This window comes from Heptranchias perlo, chromosome 1 (assembly GCF_035084215.1).
Source record: "Heptranchias perlo isolate sHepPer1 chromosome 1, sHepPer1.hap1, whole genome shotgun sequence".
In the NCBI taxonomy this organism is placed as follows: Eukaryota; Metazoa; Chordata; class Chondrichthyes; order Hexanchiformes; family Hexanchidae; genus Heptranchias; species Heptranchias perlo.
In genome coordinates, this window is record NC_090325.1 from 115,622,052 (window position 1) to 115,642,711 (window position 20,660).

General features: G+C 40.5%; 1 protein-coding gene across 7 annotated transcripts in view; it reads left to right on the forward strand.

Annotated features, from left to right (window-relative positions):
- Positions 1-20,660, forward strand: part of klhl8 (kelch-like family member 8) — a 44,655-nt gene that overhangs the window by 21,527 nt on the left and 2,468 nt on the right. For 4 of the 7 annotated variants that reach the window (XM_067990353.1, XM_067990361.1, XM_067990398.1 and 1 more), the window contains 8 exons: positions 6,276-6,462; positions 8,222-8,365; positions 8,449-8,560; positions 10,245-10,413; positions 13,114-13,273; positions 14,440-14,641; positions 15,117-15,153; positions 15,238-15,309. In XM_067990353.1, coding sequence (XP_067846454.1) covers positions 6,276-6,462; positions 8,222-8,365; positions 8,449-8,560; positions 10,245-10,413; positions 13,114-13,273; positions 14,440-14,641; positions 15,117-15,153; positions 15,238-15,309 — 1,083 coding nt within the window. Of the gene's footprint in view, positions 1-6,275; positions 6,463-8,221; positions 8,366-8,448; positions 8,561-10,244; positions 10,414-13,113; positions 13,274-14,439; positions 14,642-15,116; positions 15,154-15,227; positions 15,310-20,660 lie in introns of all 7 variants that reach the window. The other 3 variants (XM_067990407.1, XM_067990371.1, XM_067990380.1) reach the window with 3 other exon arrangements.

Sequence of the window (20,660 nt, forward strand, 5' to 3'; positions counted from 1 at the left end):
TGTATCAACCTCTTGTGTGGCATCTTATTGAATGCCTTTTGAAAATCCAAATATACTACATCCACTGGTTCCTCCTTATCTACCCTGCTAGTTACATCCTCAAAAAATTCTAGTACATTTGTCAAACACGATTTCCCTTTCATAAAACCGTGTTGACTTTGCTTCATCATATTATGATTTTCTAAGTGCCCTGTTACTACGTCCTTAACAATAGATTCTAGCATTTTCCCTACACTGATGTCAGGCTAACTGGCCTATAGTTCCCTGTTTTATCTCTCCCTCCTTTCTTGATTAGCGGGGTTAGGGTAACATTTGCTACCTTCCAATCCACAGGGATTGCTCTAGAATCTAGATCAGTCTGCCATTTCCTGATTTCCAATTTCAATATCACCTGCGTTTGTCATTTAGGGTCCCACATTACTTTTAGCCACCCTCTTTCTCTTAATATATTCGTAAAAATCTTTAGTGTTGTCCTTGATATTCTTTGCAAGCTTTTTCTTGTATTCCCCTTTTGTGGCTCTTGCCACTTTGTACCCCTTTGCATTTTTTTCTATTTCTCGCAGTTCGCGGGATCTCTACTGTTATTTGCTTTCGTATAAGCCCTTTTGTTTAGCTTCATACTATCTCTCACTTCCCTTGTTGATCAAGGTTGTTTAATTACACGTGTAGAGCTCTTGTCCTTCAGTTTTCCTTGTATCTCTGGTATTTTATCCTCATCCTCTACTGTGAAGACCAATACAAAAGTAACTATTTAGTAAGTCTGCCATTTCCCGATTTCTAATGACAATATCTCCAGTGTCTGTCATTAAAGGGCCCATATTACCCTTGGTCACCCTCTTTCTTTTAATATATATGTAAAAAAAACTTGTGTTGTTCTTGATATCCCTCGCAAGCTTTTTCTCAGATTTCCTTTTTGTAGCTCTTGCCACTCTTCGTATCCCTTTGCTGTTCATTATATCTCTCCCAGTTGGTGGGATCTCTACCGTTCTTTGCCTTCGTATAAGCCCTCTTAGTTGTATTCTATCTCACAGTTCCCTTGTTGACCGTGGTTGTTTAATTACACAAGTAGAGCTCTTGCCCTTTAGGAGTACAGGTCTTGTATTCTCCCAAATACTTTTTTGAACACCTCCCACTGTTTATCCATCATTTTATCTGTTAATAGTTCTGCCCAATCTATTGTGCTCAATTTCTGCCTCCATCCCTCCAAAGTTGGCCGTACCTAAATTTAAAACCTTGGTTCGTGACTCGCCCTTCTCCCTCTCAAACCTAATAAATCGAATTCTATCATATTATGGTCACTATTAGCTAGGTGTTCCCTTACTGTTAGATTGACTAGTTCAGGCTCATTACTAATTACTAAATCGAAGATGGCCTGTTCTCTTGTTGGTTCAAGGACATATTGTTCCAGAAAACTGTCCCGAATACACTTTGGAACTCGAGCAGTTCTGCTTCTCCCAGTCTATATGAAAATTAAAGTCTCCCATTATAACTACTCTGTTTTTGTAACAAGCTTCTCTGCTCTCCCCGTTTATGTATCCCGCTACTTTATCACTGCTATCTGGAGGACTATAAACAACTCCCACCAAAGTCTTGCATCCTTTTCTATTCCTCAATTCACTCCGTAGCGTTTCTACTGCCTGCTCACCCTTACTGATATCCCCTCTTTCCACTGCTGTTATGTTGTCCCATATCAATATTGCTCCTACTTTTCCAATTTCCTGGTCCTTTCTAAAGACTTTATGACCTGGAATATTTATCTCCCAGTCATGCCCAGCTTGTAGCCAGGTCTCAGTAGTGGCTGCTACGTCATACTCTTTTAGCTGAATTTGCACTTCTAATCACTTGTTTTATTTCTTATGCTATGTGCATTAGTGTATAGAACTTTTAATTTGGCAATAGATCCTGTTCTGCCTTTATGCCCTGATGTTTTTAATACATGTTTTAACTTACCACATTCCTTGTTTTTTTTACCACTTCTGTTGTATTTTGATCAGTTATTTTGTTGTTATTTCCTATATTTTTTTCTGAACCTGAAGTATTTATAATACCTTTAACACTATTGGTAACCTGGACTTCGTTCTCATCCCTTTTTTAATCTTTAGGCTATTTTTATTTTTGTTTCTGTCTGAGTCTCCCTTGAACATATAGTCCAGGCTGACACTTCAGTGCAGTACTAAGGGAGTGCTGCCTTTCGGGTGAGATGTTAAACCGCGGCCCCGTCTACCCTCTCAGGTGGACGTAAAAGATCCCATGACACTATTTGAAGAAGAGCATGGGAGTTCTCCCCACTGTCCTGGACAATATTTATCCCTCAACTAACTAACAATTAGGCTTAAAAGAAAAACAATTATGAAAATATTCTAATGAAATTCTGCATAACTGCCTTTGTAGCAGTGGGAGGATTAAAAAAAATCCAACTTAAACACAGATGTAAAGTAAAAGGAAACTAAACAAGAGAACATAAATAAGATAGTCACTAATAAATCCAATAGGGAATTCAGGAGAAACTTCTTTACCCAGAGAGTGGTAAGAATGTGGAACGTGCTACCTCAAGGAGTGGTTGAGGTGAATATCATAGATGCATTTAAGGGGAAGCTTGATAAGCACACTAAGGTGAAAGGAATAGAAGGATATGCCGATAGGGTTAGATGAAGTAGGGAGGGAGGAGGCTCATGTGAAGCATAAATGCCAGCATAGACCAGTTGGGCCAAATGGCCTGTTTCTATGCTGTAGACTCGATTATAAGATTAAAAAGCTGAAATTTAAACACTGAAAATCTAAAATAACAGAAAATGCTGGAAGTACAAAGCAGTCAGCCAGCATCTGAAAGCTAAATTAACATTGATTGGGACCCTTTTACAGGGCTAACAGTTCTCTTTTTTATATAAAGCATGAAGGTTCTCGGATGACAGCTTCCACAATGCCGCCATTTTGACCCTTCAACAATTACACAGCTTGAAAGACAACCAGCTGCTGGCACCAGATAATCTCAACTAACACCATTAAAACAGATCATCTGGTCATTATCACATTGCTGTTTGTGGGAGCTTGCTGTGTGCAAATTGGCTGCCGCATTTCCTACAATACAACAGTGACTACACTTCAAAAGTACTTCATTGGTTGTAAAGCGCTTTGGGACATCCTGAGGTTGTGAAAGGCACTTATAAATGCAAGTCTTTCTTTTTGATCAAATAGTATAGCAGCGTCAATAGTGATTCAGCCAGTTGCAATTAGGTGGTTCTTCCCAACAGGAATGTGAAACTGGAGAACCATGAATCACTTATATGAATCACTATAAACTTTTATTTTCAAATGACCAGATGTTTATACTTCCTTGTTATATAGAATTGGAGAAATAGTGGCTGAGAAATGATGCTGTCATTAGAAATAAATCTTCACAAGTTAAATCTTTCACAACATTAATATATTTTAAGAAGGTATATGCTATAAAAGGAGGAGGAAGAAACAGCTTGATGGCAACGAGTAAAATGTTAAGGAGGAGGTATAGCAGATATGTTCTCACGCCATGGAACTCTCGTGAAACTCTACTATCGAACACTTTACAATATTCTCATAGGAGTGAGAGCAATCTGGAAGCTATCATCCGAGAACCTAGAATCATAGAAAGGTTACAGCACGGAAGGAGGCCTTTCGGCCCATTGCGTCCGCGGCGGCTCTATGCAAGAGCAATGCAGCTAGTCCCATTCCCTGTCCCCGTAGCCCTGCAAATTTTTTCCTTTCAAGTACTTATCCAGTTCCCTTTTGAAGGCCATGATTGAATCTGCCTCCACCACCCCCTCGGGCAGTGCATTCCAGATCCTAACCACTCACTGTGTGTAAAAAAAAAAGTTTTTCCTCATGTCACCTTTGGTTCTTTTGCCGATCATCTTAAATCTGTGTCCTCTTGACCCTTCCGCCAATGGGAACAGATTCTCTCTATCTATTCTGTCTAGACCCTTCATGATTTTGAATTTCTCTATCAAATCTCCTCGCAACCATCTCTGTTCCAAGGAGAACAACCCCAGCTTCTCCAGTCTATCCACATAACTGAAGTCCCTCATCCCTGGAATCATTCTAGTAAATCTCTTCTGCACCCTTTTTAAGGCCTTCACATCTTTCCTGAAGTGCAGTGCCCAGGACTGGGCACAATACTCCAGTTGTGGCCGAACCAGTGTTTTATAAAGGTTCATGATGACTTCCATACTTTTGTACTCTATGCCTCTATTTATAAAGCCCAGGATCCCGTATACGTAACTGCTTTCTCAACCTGCCCAGCCACCTTCAATGATTTGTGCACACCTATCACCAGATCTCTGTTCCTGTACCTCTTTTAGAGTTGTGCCCTCTAGTTTATATTGCCTCTCCTCGTTCTTCCTACCGAAATGTATCACTTTGCATTTTTCTGCGTTAAATTTCATCTGCCAAGCGACTGCCCGTGCCACCAGCTTGTCAATATCCTCTTGAAGTCTATCACTATCCTCCTCACTGTTTACTACCCTTCCAAGTTTTGTCATCTGAAAATTTTGAAATTACGCCCTGTACACCCAAATCCAAGTCATTAATATATATGAAGAAAAGCAGTGGTCCCAGCACTGACCCCTGGGGAACACCACTGTACACCTCCCTCCATTCCAAAAAACAACCATTCACCACTACTCTCTCTTTCCTGTCACTTAGCCAATTCTGTATCCATGTTTCTACTGCCCCCTTTATTCCATGGGCTGCAATCTTGATGATAAATCTACAGTGCGGCACTTTATCAAATGCCTTTTGAAAAATCCATGTACACCACATCAACTGCACTGCCCTCATCTACCCTCTCTGTTATCTCATCAAAAAAACTCTTATCAGGTTAGTTAAACACGATTTGCCTTTAACAAATCTGTGCTGGCTTTCCCTAATCAATCCACCCTCGTTCAAGTGACTGTTAATTTTGTCCCTGATTATCGTTTCTAAAAGTTTCCCCACCACTGAGGTTAAGCAGATTGGCCTATAGTTACTGGGTTTATCCTTACACCCTTTTTTGAACAAGGGTGTAACATTTGCAATTCTCCAGTCCTCTGGCACCACCCCCGTATCTATGGATGTTTGGAAGATTATGGCCAGTACCTCCGCAATTTCCACCCTTACTTCCCTCAGCAACCTAGGATGCATCCCATCCGGACCGGGTGACTTATCTACTTTAAGTATAGCTAGCCTTTCAAGTACCTCTTCTTTATCAATTTTTAGCCCATCTAGTATCTCAACTATATCTTCCTTTACTGAGACTGCGGCAGCATCTTCTTCCTTGGTAAAGACAGATGCAAAGTACTCATTTAGTACCTCAGCCATCCCCTCTGCCTCCATGAGTAGATCTCCTTTATGGTCCCTAATCGGCCCCTTTATGCTTTATAAAAAGAGAACTGTTAGCCCTGTTAAAGGATCCCAATCAATGTTAATTTCTCTTTCAGATGCTGGCCGACTGCTTTGTACTTCCAACATTTTCTGTTATTTTAGATTTTCAGTATTTAAAGTTCTGCTTTTTATCTTCATTTTACTTTACATTTGTGTTTGGATTTTTTTTTAATCTGCCCACTGCTACAAAGGCAGTTATGTAGAATTTCATTAGAATATTTTCATAATTTTCTTTTCTTTTGTTGATGATGCCAAATCAAGCTGGAGCATAGGATTCCTTTTGACTATTTTCAGAAAGAGGGAAATCCGTTGTACCTTTTGCAATTTTACAAAAGAATTCTTTTTGGTTTCTGCAGCTCCATACAAAATCTACTTGTGATTTAAATGGATCACCATTCATTCAAAATCCAAACGCAAAGAGTGGTAGAAGTTTGGAACATTCTTCCGCAAACGTTAGTTGATGTTGGCTTAATTGTTAATTTTAAATCTGAGATTGATAGATTTTTGTTAACCAAAGGTATTAAGGGATATGGGGTTAAGACGGGTATATGGGGTTAGGTCGCATTTCAGCCATGATCTCGTTGAATGGCGGAACAGGCTCAATGGGCTAAATGGCCTACTCCCGTTCCTATGGAAGGAAAACTGAATTAAAAACAGTTGCAGTTGCAACAGCTGCACAAACTTGTACCAATTTGGAAGTAATATAACCTAATAGTGCTTTGTCATATTGTCAATGTCACACACCTTTCACACATTGAATTACTTTTGAAGTGTAGTAACTGTTGTTATGTAGGCGAGCATAGATTGAAATACTTTAACAACTATATGAACAAAGAGAAATATGCAGATAAAAATTATAAACTTCTGTGCTTTGCTGACAGGTTCGATTGCCTTTGTTGACTGTTGATTTTCTCATGGGGGTTGTGGCCAAAGAAAACATAATCAAACAGAATCTGAAGTGCAGGGACCTGTTGGATGAAGCTAGAAACTACCATCTTCAGTTGAGCAACAACCCAGTACCAGACTTTGAATATTCCATACGCACAACACCAAGAAAACACACTGCTGGTAAAAAAAAAACTTTTATTTATTTATTCTAATGCAATTTTTATTTTTTTTTAAAAAAGAGATGGGAAACATTTCCAAATAGGCAAAAGCGGTTTCTTACGTCATATATTGACAGGAGCTGTAGTGATTAATCTCACCTTTTGAGTAATAGAGTAGCTGCTATTGTGATCCTACTTGTTTAAACTTTTCAAAAAATATCTAACTCTCATCTCACATACACATTCCACCTCCCCGGCGGCTGGCAGTGGTAAAGCTCCAGATTCAGGCCTGTAGACAAATGAGGTAGCATGTTCGGTGAGTGGTAAGTGGGCTGCAGTGACCTCTTGGCTAGGCTATATTATGAGTACTACTGCCAAACCTTCCATGTTTTTTTTTGTTTTGCTTTATTTTGGTCTTCAAGTATGACATCCACACACAGCAACTGGGATTGCAAACATGGTGCAAATGTGGAATCTTGTTCCACCGTATTAACTGATGAATACATAGCAAGATGACATTGTGAACAATAATAGATCAACTGGTTCAGACAAAGATAGGAAGGCTCCAATTGTAAATTGCCTCAAAAGAAATCAGAAGTACTGTACCCTGGAAGGTGGGGGTGGGGGGGGGGGGGTTTAAGTGGCTGTAAGCTGTGCTGTAATTGGGAGGGGATGTGGTTGGAATCACATTTATGGCTGAGTTTGAGGGTTTATTGTGATGTTTTTGTTAAGCAAGTTAGGAGTGTATACTGTATGAGAAGAATGTATGTAATGAGCAAAGCTTGTGGAAGTTCACATCTATAGACAATGGTGAAATAGACCACGGACACTTTTTATCCAGGCTAAAGAAAGGTCACTTGGGTAGGAAGGGTGAAAGGGATCAAATCAGACCCGTGTATGTAGGCAGAGGAAGAAAATTAATAGTAAAATGAAATAATGGAGATCTTTATAAAAGTTGTTGTGGCAAAAATGCATTTTTCTACTCTATATGAGCAAGATTAAATCTTACTAGAAAATCATTGTCCTTCTTACAAACATAGAGAAATCTACAGGCTTTTTTGTGTTTTCCTCCTCTGGAAGTTTGGTTCTCGCCAAATGAAATTTGAGGTTTTTTTTAATCAGCCGTTCTCATATTGTAGTACTGTCCAAAGTTTCTTATAAAACTTGTTCTGGAGGCATTGTTCTCTTAAAAATTTTAAAAATATTTATATTGGTTGGATTGACTGTAGGTGCAGCACTAGAATTCTAATGTAGTTTACCTTGAAGATGGGTACTGTAATTTTATGCTGTCCCTGAGAAGGATGGTAATTATTTCTACCAGTTAATTTCTTCATGTTCATTTGAAGTTAAGCCTGTAACCTGTACAAACTGAGTTTACGCCAGACTAGGGTTATTGACTTTTAAAAATCAATTTCTTGATCAGATTTCTGAGGGTATTATCTGTGAAATATAGTATGCAAGAAATTGCAACATCAAGGTGACTGCTGGCAGTAAATATTTACTTGTCCCAACATATTTCTGCTTGACCTGGGCTGGTAGGTAATTTTACTATTATACACCATGCACATAACTGTAGAAGTACCAATAAAGTAAAAGGGAAACTTGATCTGAATGTGAATCTGTTTGCAGCCCTTATAATTTGCTCAATTTTGTATTCGAATTGATGGTAGAAATTTCTTCTCATTTTATGTTCTACTAAAAGGTGAAATTCTTTTTAAAAGTCTTGTATCAAACTGAGAGAAAATTTGGTACCTATCTTTACTCTACTTGCTTTTGTACAGGTGTCTTGTTCTGTGTTGGTGGTAGAGGAGGAGCAGGTGACCCATTCCGTAGTATTGAGTGTTACTCAATTAGCAAAAACAGCTGGTTCTTTGGGCCTGAAATGAACAGCCGGAGGCGACATGTTGGAGTAATCTCAGTGGATGGTGAATAATATTTCAAATAATATTCCATTTATGTTTGATAAATTCATAACATTTCTAATAGTTCTTGCTCTGGTGAACCACAGGAAAAATCTATGCAGTTGGAGGGCATGATGGAAATGAGCATTTGGGCAGCATGGAAGTATTTGATCCGCTGACAAACAAATGGATGATGAAAGCGTCCATGAACACTAAAAGGTAGGCTTATCTTTAAATAGATGCATCTAAACTCTGGGTGCTTAGGCTTGTTTTGAGTACAATGAGATATAAATCTCTGACTCGTACAGTAAAATGCTTGCCCCCCTCCAACAACAAGACTTGACACCGTATTTATTGTCGTTATCACAACTTGAAGCTGTGCACACTCCAGCAATTTAGAAGAGGAAACAAGGAGACAGGGGATGAGCCCATTCCCGCATGTGTGGAAAGGATCTGGTGGCAGTTTGAGAACACCCAGCTTGTTCCAGTGTATCTGCTGCCTGTATCCTATCCTGCACTAAGTCCTGCTCACTTATTGGGGCTGTCCTTGCTGACCTACATTTGGCTCCTAGTCCCCCATTGCCTCAAATTTAATATTTTTTTTATCCTTGTCTTTAAATTCCCTATATGCAATCACCTGCAGACCTACAACCCCCTCTCTTCAAACTCTCCATTTCTCTGACTCTGACCTTTCCCTTCCTTCACCCCATCATTGGCGGCTGTGCCTTCAGCTGCCTAGATCACACACTCTGGAATTCCCTGCCTTAACCTGTCTGCCTCTTCACCTCCCTCTCCTCTTTTTAAGACCCTCTTTTAAAAGTCCCTTCCTAATCACTTCTTTGAGCTTGCATTCATTTTCCTCACATCTCTGTGAAGCAGCTTGGGACTTTCTTCTACGGTGAAGGCGCTATATAAATTATTCTACCACGACTACAACAACTGTAAGGTGTCTTAACACCACCTTTAATGTGGGAATCGTGAACACAACGTGGGTTGGAAGGCAAACATCTAAATTTGCAAGTTTTCTGTTTATTGGTGCTTCACTAGCTTAAAAAAAAGTTCCAGCCTGGCTATGCATTAATGTACATCAAACTAAGATAGTCCCAGGAGGAATTTTGGGAGCAAAAGCAAAAATTAGCAAGCACCTCTTTAATGCTAACCTACAGAATTACTGCACTTTCGGCAAATGTCAAATTGTAAAGCATGGAGGAATTTTACTCCCTTGGTGTCAAACACGTTTCAGACTCAAATGCCAAGTCATGATATTACAGCTGTTCAGAGTGATTCGCATGGCAGCAAGTGAAACTGCAATATTTTACTATATCTTTAACACGTTTACTGTATCATGATACAGTAAACGTGTTAAAGATATAGTGAAATATTCAGAAATTCAGGAAATTATAGGTTCTGATGAAAGAAAAGTCCTTTCCATCAGGATTGTATTCTGTTTTGCCCTTTCACATTTGTTTTAAAACAGACTTTTTCTGCAAAATTATAATTTGGGGTTTTTGGGTTTCACAATTTAAATTTCTTCAGTTGCACCGTATGTGTTCACATGCCTCCTGATGGACAGGCTTCTAGTGCTGGAGAATGAAATAATTTAACATTTTCCAGCCAGTGACTGCATCATCAGCAATCAGATGCAGTGTCAACACAGGCCAGATGTAGGGCAGAGATTACTTGCATTATCCAAAATGTGCTTAAATGTCTACCTCCAAGTCATCTTCTACTTCACCACAATGTATATTTCAGTTTCCCACCCTCACTGCCCTAATGGAGTTTCTACACATACTCTCTTGTTATTGAGTGAGGAGCACAAGAAATTGTTGTTTTGGTTTTCTTATAAATATATATATATATCTGTGTATTTATGAATAGCTTGATGTGATTTTGATGTCTACAGGAGGGGTATTTCTCTGGCTTCCCTTGGGGGTCCAATTTATGCAATAGGAGGTCTAGATGACCATACATGCTTTAGTGATGTTGAAAGATACGACATTGGCTCAGACCTGTGGAGCACTGTGGCAGCAATGAACACACCAAGGGGTGGTGTGGGTTCAGTTGCACTCAGGGTAAGCACTGCATCATTTCTTAACTTTCACAATGTTGTGTTCTTAGATATCTTTTTTCTGAACAGTTCCAGAAGATTATTAGAACCATTTTGATATTGACATCAACAGCATACCACAATGCAGTGAAGGCTGTTTCTGGTATCCAGTGAAAAGAAATTCAAACATTTGAATTTATTGTATGATGTTATTTCAAGAGTACTCCCGATGAGGATGCAAGTAGGGTTGTCTGGAGTCTCCCAGAATTGAGAGTTGCTCTCCCGGGCACTGCTACCAGCAACCCGGGAGAAAAGTGGAACTTTGCACCTGTGTGTCTCAGACAGACCCGAGAGGGGAGAAAACCCAGAAAATATCATTGTAAACTATTTTACAACACCAAGTTATAGTCCAGCAATTTTATTTTAAATTCACAAGCTTTCAGAGGCTACCTCCTTCCTCAGGTGAACGATGTGGAAATGAAATCCTCGAAATGAAATCTCTTTTATAATTCACAGAACAATGCGGAACTTGGCTATCAATTTCTGCTCGACGATTTTGCGTTGTCGTGTGTCTCGAAGGCCTTGACTTCAGCAGTCAAGGACATTCAGCCACCGACCTTCGGGTAAGCGTACTCCAAGGCGGCCTTCGAGACACACGACAACGCAAAATCGTCGAGCAGAAATTGATAGCCAAGTTCCGCACCCATGAGGACGGCCTCAACCGGGATCTTGGGTTCATGTCACGCTACACGTTACCCCACCAGCGAACAAATGTTATCTGTTTTTAATATAACGGGTCAGTTGCTGTCTTTTCTATGTTTCTACCTCTCTATCTCTTTTTTTTTTGTTTGTTGTTTTTTTTGGTGATTTGTATATTCTGAGACCTGTCAGGTAACACCTGTCTGTCTGCACACTGATTGCCTTGGCAACGGGCAGTTGAAAAAACTGTCTGTAATCACCAAGCATTGTTCTGTGAATTATAAAAGAGATTTCATTTCGAGGATTTCATTTCCACATCGTTCACCTGAGGAAGGAGGTAGCCTCCGAAAGCTTGTGAATTTAAAATAAAATTGCTGGACTATAACTTGGTGTTGTAAAATAGTTTGCAATTGTCAACCCCAGTCCATCACCGGCATCTCCACATCAGAAAATATCATGGCAGAGATGGTAAAATCCACCTGATAACTGGGAGGATGGGAAAGCCCCAGCATGGGGAGTATAAATTTAAAGCTGAGAAATGAACATCCGGCCCTGCGTCATTCCAGTTTTCCCCTCAATTTAAATTACCCGTGCGGAGTCTGAAAAAGGTATTGGGCCAGAACAGGCAATTGATTGACAGGAAGAGAGATGGTTGGGAGCAGGATAATGGGCAATGGGCAGCAGCAGGGAGAAATGATGAAAAATACAGGTAATGTGAGGGAAACACAGGGAATACGAGGGTAATAGGATTTGGAACAGTGGAACGTTCTCTTTTGGTCGAGAAAAAAAGTTCAACAGTAACACAAAAACAGCTCAGGAAATGGGTTACCCAGATAGTTTTGATTTATAAATTATGTTGTAATTCATGTTGCTGAAATCTTTGTATTCTACAAAACAAAATAACTTAAATATTTTATTCGGCCCTTGGTAATACCGAGAACACTCGACTAAGGTAAATGCAATAACATTTTCAAACAGAGGGCAAGTGTCATGTGATCAACCCTCCAAGAATATGTCCAACCAGAGTTGGCAATCCTAGATGCAATCCTATCCAATTCTTTGGGCAAAATTTGTTCACTGGCAGCTGTCCTGGACTTGAGCTGCGGCAAGAACCCCTGAGACACCACCAAGACATTAAACTTGTTTGGTTGTATATGCAGACTATGCAATGGGTGTTGTTAAGGATATCCTAGCCCACAGTGTGGCTGAAAACATTGTTTTAATCTTGTCTTGGACCTTAGTCGCAGGTAACCAAGATTAAATATTCAATTTTTTAGGACTGAAGCGCACAATGAGGGATGATTGGGAAATCAACTTCCTTATTGTCTCTTTCTCTGACTGCTAGCAAAATGGGGTAAAATCATGGTGTCTTGTATTTAAAGATCAAAGCTTGCTTATCTTGCTTCCCCATTTCAGGATTTGGTCTAGCATTTGCTCTTTAACTGGTAAGAACACTTTGTAAGATGAGGATGGCGGTGCTGGAGCATCTGCCCTTTGCTGTTATGTTGTGATAGTGTAAAGGAACCTTTATCAAAGGTTGGTCACCTGGCCATCCTTGGAATGTTTTCACAAAGTGCTTCCTTATAAGGAAGGACTAGCCACTGACCTGAGCTAGAAGGTTGAGTGATTTTTTTTTCAAGAGTCTTTGTGAGTTAAAAACAGTAATAAACACAGAAGAAGAAAGCAATTTGCCTCTATTTATTACCCTTTTTTAAGGCTTTGGTCATCTGTTTTTTCAGTCTACAGTCTAAACACAGAAACTTTCTTATCCTTTTTATTAAAAAAATTCCTACGTGGATTTTTAAATTCTGGGTGCTTTAAAAATGGAGTTTTAACCTGATCATATTTTGTTTGCATCATTCCTGTTTTGCCTCCAGGCATCCAAAATTGGGTGAGCACAATGCTGCGTGTCAGCTGTCCTGTCTGCAACAATGATTCTTACCTCCCCGTGGCTTCCCACTTCTGCTCCTTTTCCTTTTTCCTGATGTGTCTGCATCTAATCCTTTGTTCATTTCTTCACATTTAGAACCACGTGTACGCTGTTGGTGGGAATGACGGGGTGGTATCTTTGTCTAGCGTTGAGAGATACGATCCCTACTTAGACAAATGGACTGAAATTAAGGAAATGGGACAAAGACGGGCTGGAAATGGAGTTGGTGAACTAAATGGCTGCTTGTACATAGTAGGTGAGTATTAACTTTACATAATCAGCACACTTTCAGAAAGCAAATGCTTCAACATAAATATGAACCAATGAAATTATGAGACTGTGTCTTAATAAATTTAGTCATTCCTGGGCTGCCTTCATGTATCACTGATGGCTGGTTCAGAGAGACATTGGCTGAAGCTGGCAGAAGGTAGCCTGCTTAACTGTAGTTGGTGCACAACACATGGAGACTAGAAAAGAACCGAAGGGTAGAGAAAAAGATGGGAACGTGACTAGAAGCTGTGTGGAGTGGAACCTACTTGCGATGAACTTTGACCCATTTAAATATTCCAATTGGCTTACCAATGCAAAAATACTGTTGCAACTCAATTACTACCAGCTTGTAATGAACATGTATGAGAGTGTAATCTTCCATTGTTCAGCCTTTAAGGAGCAATGAAATGGACCTTGTAGATCAATGGAAGCCAATGTCTAGTGGGATAAACAGTTTATCTCTCTCCGCATACCACTATTAGCTGTTAATTTTTAAAAAAAAACACACGTTTATTAAATTTCTTTTTTACAAAAAACAGAAGTTGGGGGGGAAGATTCTGATGTAAAAAAGTATGCAGCGCATTCTGGTTCAGGTTCACTGTCTCCAGAAGCAGAAAATGCAGCACATTCTCTGGTTAGACAGTCTTTGAATTGGTGTTGAAACTGCTGCATTCTTGATTTATTTAGTGTTATGGTAATTTGACTCTGTTACACTAAAAGAACTTACCTACCTTTTATTTTACTTCCATAATTTTGATAATAGAACTTAAATTTTCTTGTATACATTGTTTTCATTATGTTTCTACTTTTTGAAGTTAAAATGCTTTCCTTCCCTTCCCTGTTGGTCTTTTCTGCACCTTCCTGTGGTGGGGAAAGAGGACGTCACTCACTGCCAATAACACTCTTGACTGGCTGCCGTGAGGTGCGCAACTGTGGTTTAGTGAAGAGCCTGCCATTTTTTCCCCCTTTAACTAACACAGGTAGTTGACTCGGCTCATTGCCTCCCTGCTGCCGGGATTGGGAACATCCGATGTTGGAAAAGAGCCTAACCTGTATCCCGCCGCATGGCAATGCTTCACGCTGTGCCGCCATTGCAGCAGCTGTTCTGTTTTTATCCCTTGTACCCATAGTATGTTTGTGCTTTTCATTTAGGTGGTTTTGATGATAACTCTCCGCTCAGCTCTGTAGAACGATTTGATCCTCGTACAAACAAGTGGGAATATGTGGCGGAGCTGACGACACCCCGCGGTGGTGTTGGGGTGGCGACTCTAATGGGCAAAATCTTTGCTGTTGGTGGTCACAATGGCAACGTTTACCTGAATACGGTGGAAGCTTACGATCCAGTGTTGAACAGGTAAATGTGTCTGTCTGTTCTGCATGTGGTATGTGGAACAAAATGTGGTATTATTGGGATTGAGTTTTTTTTATGATTAATGTTGTAATTTCTTTGTAGCATTATCCATTAATGAGCATTCTAGAGAGGAAATCAATGACTGATCTACATCCCAAACCACTCAAGTTTAGATAAGATGCAGCACAAGGCTCTTTACATTTTATTCTCAACCTTCAAAAAAGTTCCCTCTCCAAACCTCGGTTCAAAATTGACCTTTCCATTCCCCACTAATATTGTCACAAATTTAATGTTAATTTCATACAAGTTGGTGTTGTGGACCCTTTTTCAGAAAAGGAACCTATGGAATAGAGTCCAAAGTTGAAGGGCTAATTTTTTTTTTGAGTATTTTAGTCTAATATATAGAGATGAGTATACATTGCCAAAAATGTTAGGGAAGAAAATTAATTTTTGCCTGATGGCTTCTTCCTCCCCCCAGCATTAAAATGAATGGGAACGCCACCTCACCTACTACTGTAAGTACCACTGTAATACCATCATGCTACAAATCACAACTTTTACGTATTCAACTACTCTAACCCACTGTCAGTGTTTTGCAGAACATTTCCATAACATGGTCATTTGATGAACCAGGCCAATGTGTACATGATGCCCCCACCCCCATAGATGATGTACGTCATCAAGGTTCTTCGAGAAAATGTTTCATTTTTGAATAGTGAATCATATGGTATTGTCTTGGCTCTTGAAATGTACATACTGTAAATATTTTTTAAATCAGTGCTAGCATGGGGCCAGTTTATTTGCTAATAAAATTTGATAAAATGGCCAAACTATAAATTACAAAGTTATTTTGTCACATTATTGGCAAATTCAGACATTGTAAATGCTGATTTAACAAAGCATCTTCTCGAGAACAGTTAGGGATGGGCAATAAATGCTGACTTTGCCACTGACGCCCATATCCTGAGAATGAATTTTTAAAAAATTAATAGCAAAATAAATTTGATGTTATAATTGTTAGTATATGATTATGCTGCTTGTCAGCAGAGCTATGTTTGGTTTGCTCTAATATATCACTTTCAGGGTCTCCTGTGAGGTTATTTCTTTCAGGCACATCAGTGCTTGTTGCTTGTGTTCACCTGGGTTCATGCTTAACTAATTCTTTATCTTTTTCCCACGCTTGCTAAGACATTTAAAAAAGAATTGATGGAAAGTTCATGATGAGACAACTTCTATGAAATTAACTACATTGTGTTAAATGTTTTGAATTGGTTGTTCAGACACTTTTAAAAAAAAAAAAAAATGCCAGTTCGTCCTAACAATTAATTGGCCTTATTCTGTCCATTTGTGATCTATGGCAATAGTGTTTGACGCTTCTAGCTCCTGCTGCTGTTGGCCAGAGTATCCTCTCCCTGCTTGATGTACACTTTATGGCTCTCTGCCACCTTTCTGGCTCTTTCCTACTCTCTTTTGGGTCTTGTAATAAGGATCATTGAGGCAGAGCTATCCTGGCATCCTGAGAATCACTAATGAAGGCAATAGACCATTTCTGCTAGTACTGAGAAAGCTGAGATAACTCTGTTGCCATAGCACATTCTTTCACTGCAAGACTGAGGCTACGAGGGCTGCAGTGGCTGTTGGAGAGGTGAGTGGGAGAGCTTTCAGATGGGTGGGATGCAGGTTGGAGAGAGAAAATTTCTGAGGCTTCTTACATGGCGAGGGCAGGGGAGATGAGGGAAATCTCAAATAGAGCATGAAGATGAAGTCTTGAGGCATTGAGTGGTGAAAGAGGGAGAGGTTTGTCCTATTGAGTTCTCGGTACGTGTTAACCTGGAAAATAAGCAAATTAACAACTTCAACAAAAGCTGACACAACCCACACACAACTGTCCATTCAGAGCCCTGAAATGTAAGCTAATGACATGTAAAAATAAGTAATTACACTGAAAATACAGTGGGAAATGGGCTTGTAACTTCCCAACATTCCTTCATTATGAAAAAAACATAAAACATAAGTACATGAAAACCTGAAAGGTGCGATACAAATGCTGAAGGCACAAAATTGTTTTCTGTGTGGGCTATGGACGTGCCATTCCAGAAAATTTTGATTATTGATACTTTTATTGGTGAATTTTCTAGTATTTTAGAATTTACATGGAAATGAGTATTGTGTTTTTTTTCCCCCACCTTCGAAGGAAGGGTAAGTTGCTCAATTTTACCGAAAACTACACTCTTACTCAAAAATAGTAGGAAACTCATTTGGGAATGAATTATATTTCTTCCAATAGCAGCAGATAACTATTACTGAGAGATTAAAAACTTGAATTAATGTTTTTGTTTTGAAAAATGTATTTAACAGTAAATGGAGAAGTCAAATCCAGAAAAAAAAGACTTGCATTTATATAGTGCTTTTCATTTCACCAGGACATCTGAATGCTTCATGGTCACTGTTGTTTTGTTGGCAAACATAGCAGCCAATTTGTTGTTGTTGACACCAGGAGAACCCCCCGCTTCTCTTCAAATAGGCAGATGGGGCTTTGGTTTAACATCTTATCCAAAAGATGGGACCACTAAAAATCTTCTCCTCTCCTCCCCCTGCATTCAATTGCTTACAGCAGCAGTGACAACAAGCGTTGGAACCTGAAACAGTATTTTTGGGCTGGGGGGGAGGGCTATGGTGGTGTCATAGAGAGTTATACAGCACGGATAGAGGCCCTTCGGCCCATCGTGTCCGCGCCGGCCATCAGCCCTGTCTACTCTAATCCCATATTCCAGCATTTGGTCCGTAGCCTTGTATGCTATGGCATTTCAAGTGCTCATCCAAATGCTTCTTGAATGTTGTGAGGGTTCCTGCCTCCACAACCCTTTCAGACAGTGAGTTCCAGACTCTAACCACCCTCTGGGTGAAAACGTTCTTTCTCAAATCCCCTCTAAACCTCCCGCCTTTTACCTTGAATCTATGTCCCCTTGTTATAGAACCCTCAACGAAGGGAAAAAGCTCCTTAGTATCCATCCTATCTGTGCCCCTCATAATTTTGTACACCTCAATCATGTCCCCCCTCAGCCTCCTCTGCTCCAAGGAAAACAAACCCAATCTTCCCAGTCTCTCCCAGCGCTCCAGCCCTGGTAACATCCTGGTGAATCTCCTCTGCACCCTCTCCAAAGCGATCACATCCTTCCTGTAGTGTGGCGACCAGAACTGCACACAGTACTCCAGCTGTGGCCTAACCAGTGTTTTATACAGCTCCATCATAACCTCCTTGCTCTTATATTCTATGCCTCGGCTAATAAAGGCAAGTATCCCATATGCCTTCTTTACCACCTTATCTACCTGTTCCGCCGCCTTCAGGGATCTGTGAACTTGCACACCAAGATCCCTCTGACCCTCTGTCTTGCCTAGGGTCCTCCCATTCATTGTGTATTCCCTTGCCTTGTTAGTCCCTCCAAAGTGCATCACCTCGCACTTTTCCGGGTTAAATTCCATTTGCCACTGTTCCGCCCATCTGACCAACCCATCTATATCGTCCTGCAGACTGAGGCTATCCTCCTCGCTATTTACCACCCTACCAATCTTTGTATCATCAGCGAACTTACTGATCATACCTTTTACATTCATATCCAAGTCATTAATGTAGACCACAAACAGCAAGGGACCCAGCACCGATCCCTGTGGTACCCCACTGGCCACAGGCTTCCAGTCACAAAAACAACCTTCGGCCATCACCCTCTGCCTTCTGCCACTAAGCCAGTTTTGTATCCAAAGTGCCAAGGCACCCTGGATTCCATGGGCTCGTACCTTCTTGACCAGTCTCCTGTGGGGGACTTTATCGAAGGCCTTACTGAAATCCATGTATACCACATCCACTGCGTTACCCTCATCCACACGCCTAGTCACCCCCTCAAAAAATTCAATCAAATTAGTCAGACATGATCTTCCCTTGACAAAGCCATGTTGACTATCCCTGATTAATCCTTGCTTCTCCAAGTGGAGACTAATTTTGTCCTTCAGAATTTTTTCCAATAATTTTCCTACCACTGATGTTAGGCTCACTGGCCTGTAGTTCCCCAGTTTTTCCCTACTCCCCTTCTTGAATAATGGTATTACATTAGCGGTTCTCCAGTCCTCTGGCACATCCCCTGTGGCCAGAGAGGTTCTGAATATATGTGTCAGAGCCCCCGCAATCTCCTCCTTTGCCTCACACAGTAGCCTGGGATACATTTCGTCCGGGCCTGGGGATTTATCCATTTTTAGGCCTGCTAAAACCGCCAATACCTCCTCCCGCTCGATGTTAATATGTTCGAGTATATCACAGTCCCCAAGCCGTATTTCTATGTCTACATCGTCCTTCTCCATAGTGAAAACAGATGCAAAAAATTCATTTAGAACCCCTCCTACATCTGCCGGCTCCACACACAGATTGCCATTTTTGTCCCTAATGGGCCCTATTTTTTCCCTAGTCATCCTCTTACCCTTAATATACTTATAAAACATCTTAGGATTTTCCTTTATTTTGCTCGCCAGTGTTATTTCATGGCCCCTCCTTGATCTCCTAATTTCTTTTTTAAGTATCCCCCTGCACTTTTTGTACTCCTCTAGGGCTTCCTCCGTCTTTAGCCTTTTGTATCTGCCAAAAGCCCTCCTTTTCTTCCTAATCCATTCTCGTATATCCCCTGACATCCAAGGTTCCCTGTAGTTCTTTGAACCACCCTTGACCTTTACGGGAACATGTTGCCATTGTATGGTCTCAATCTCCCTTCTGAAAGACTCCCATTGCTCCGATGCGGATTTTCCTACAAGCAGCTGATCCCAGTCCATTTTGGCCAGATCCTGCCTTATCCTATTAAAATCAGCCTTCCCCCAATTTAGAACCTTTATTTCCGGCCCCTCCCTGTCCTTTTCCATGACCACCTTAAATCTCACCGAATTATGGTCACTGTCACCAAAGTGCTCACCTACTAGCACTTCTTCCACTTGGCCGGCCACATTCCCTAGAATTAGGTCCAGTACCGCCCCCTCTCTTGTAGGACTTTCTACATGCTGGCTCAAAAAGCTCTCCTGGATGCACGTTAAGAATTTTGTACCCTCTAAGCCTTTTACACTCTGAGTATCCCAGTTAATATTGGGGAAGTTGAAATCCCCCACTATTATTACCCTATTATTTGCACAATTTTCTGAGATTTGCCTACATATCTGTTCCTCTATCTCCCTCTGACTGTTTGGGGGCCTATAGTACACTCCCATCAAAGTGCTTGCCCCCTTTTTGTTTTTGTTTTTAAGCTCCACCCATATGGCCTCATTAGAGGAACCTGCTAATATATCATCCCTCCTTATGGCAGTAATTGATTCTTTAATTAATATTGCGACCCCCCCTCCTCTTATACCTCCCCCTCTGTCTCGCCTGAAGATTCTGTACCCCGGAATATTGAGCTGCCAGTCTTGCCCCTCCCTCAACCTGGCCCGATCTGTTTTTCATCCGCAAAAGTGGGTTTGCAGGATGTGCCCTCAAAATACTGACTGTCTGTGCTAAACAAGGATGGTTGTCGTGTATGGTCTACAGCATTTTCTAACTTGTTAGGAAGGTTGTGGAGAACAAAGGAAAGTAGCAGAGCAAACCATTTCCCCAAAGAATCATCTGTGATTGCAGAGTGTGGTTAATATCTATAGTATTCTGATGACTTTCTCTCCTCTCTCTCTACATATGTGTTGACGGGAATACAAATGCAGAGGATTTAGATCAAATGTACTTTTCCAGTTAAATAGTAGGAAACATCATGATTATTGCAAGGGCCACTGTGATATTAACATTGGTCGTATATTCTTGTTACTATTTTTGGCCACCTGCAGTTAATTTAATTTAGTTTCTTTGTTGGATGTACCAGAGCATGCTGACAAAAAACACTTAGATGAGAGACACAATTAAAAGGATGCATTCCTGCATTAAGGATACTAGAATGATGAGCATCAGTATGCATAAACTCTCTCTGGAAACAAGGAAATTAAATGGCTGTATTGGCTGGTGTTT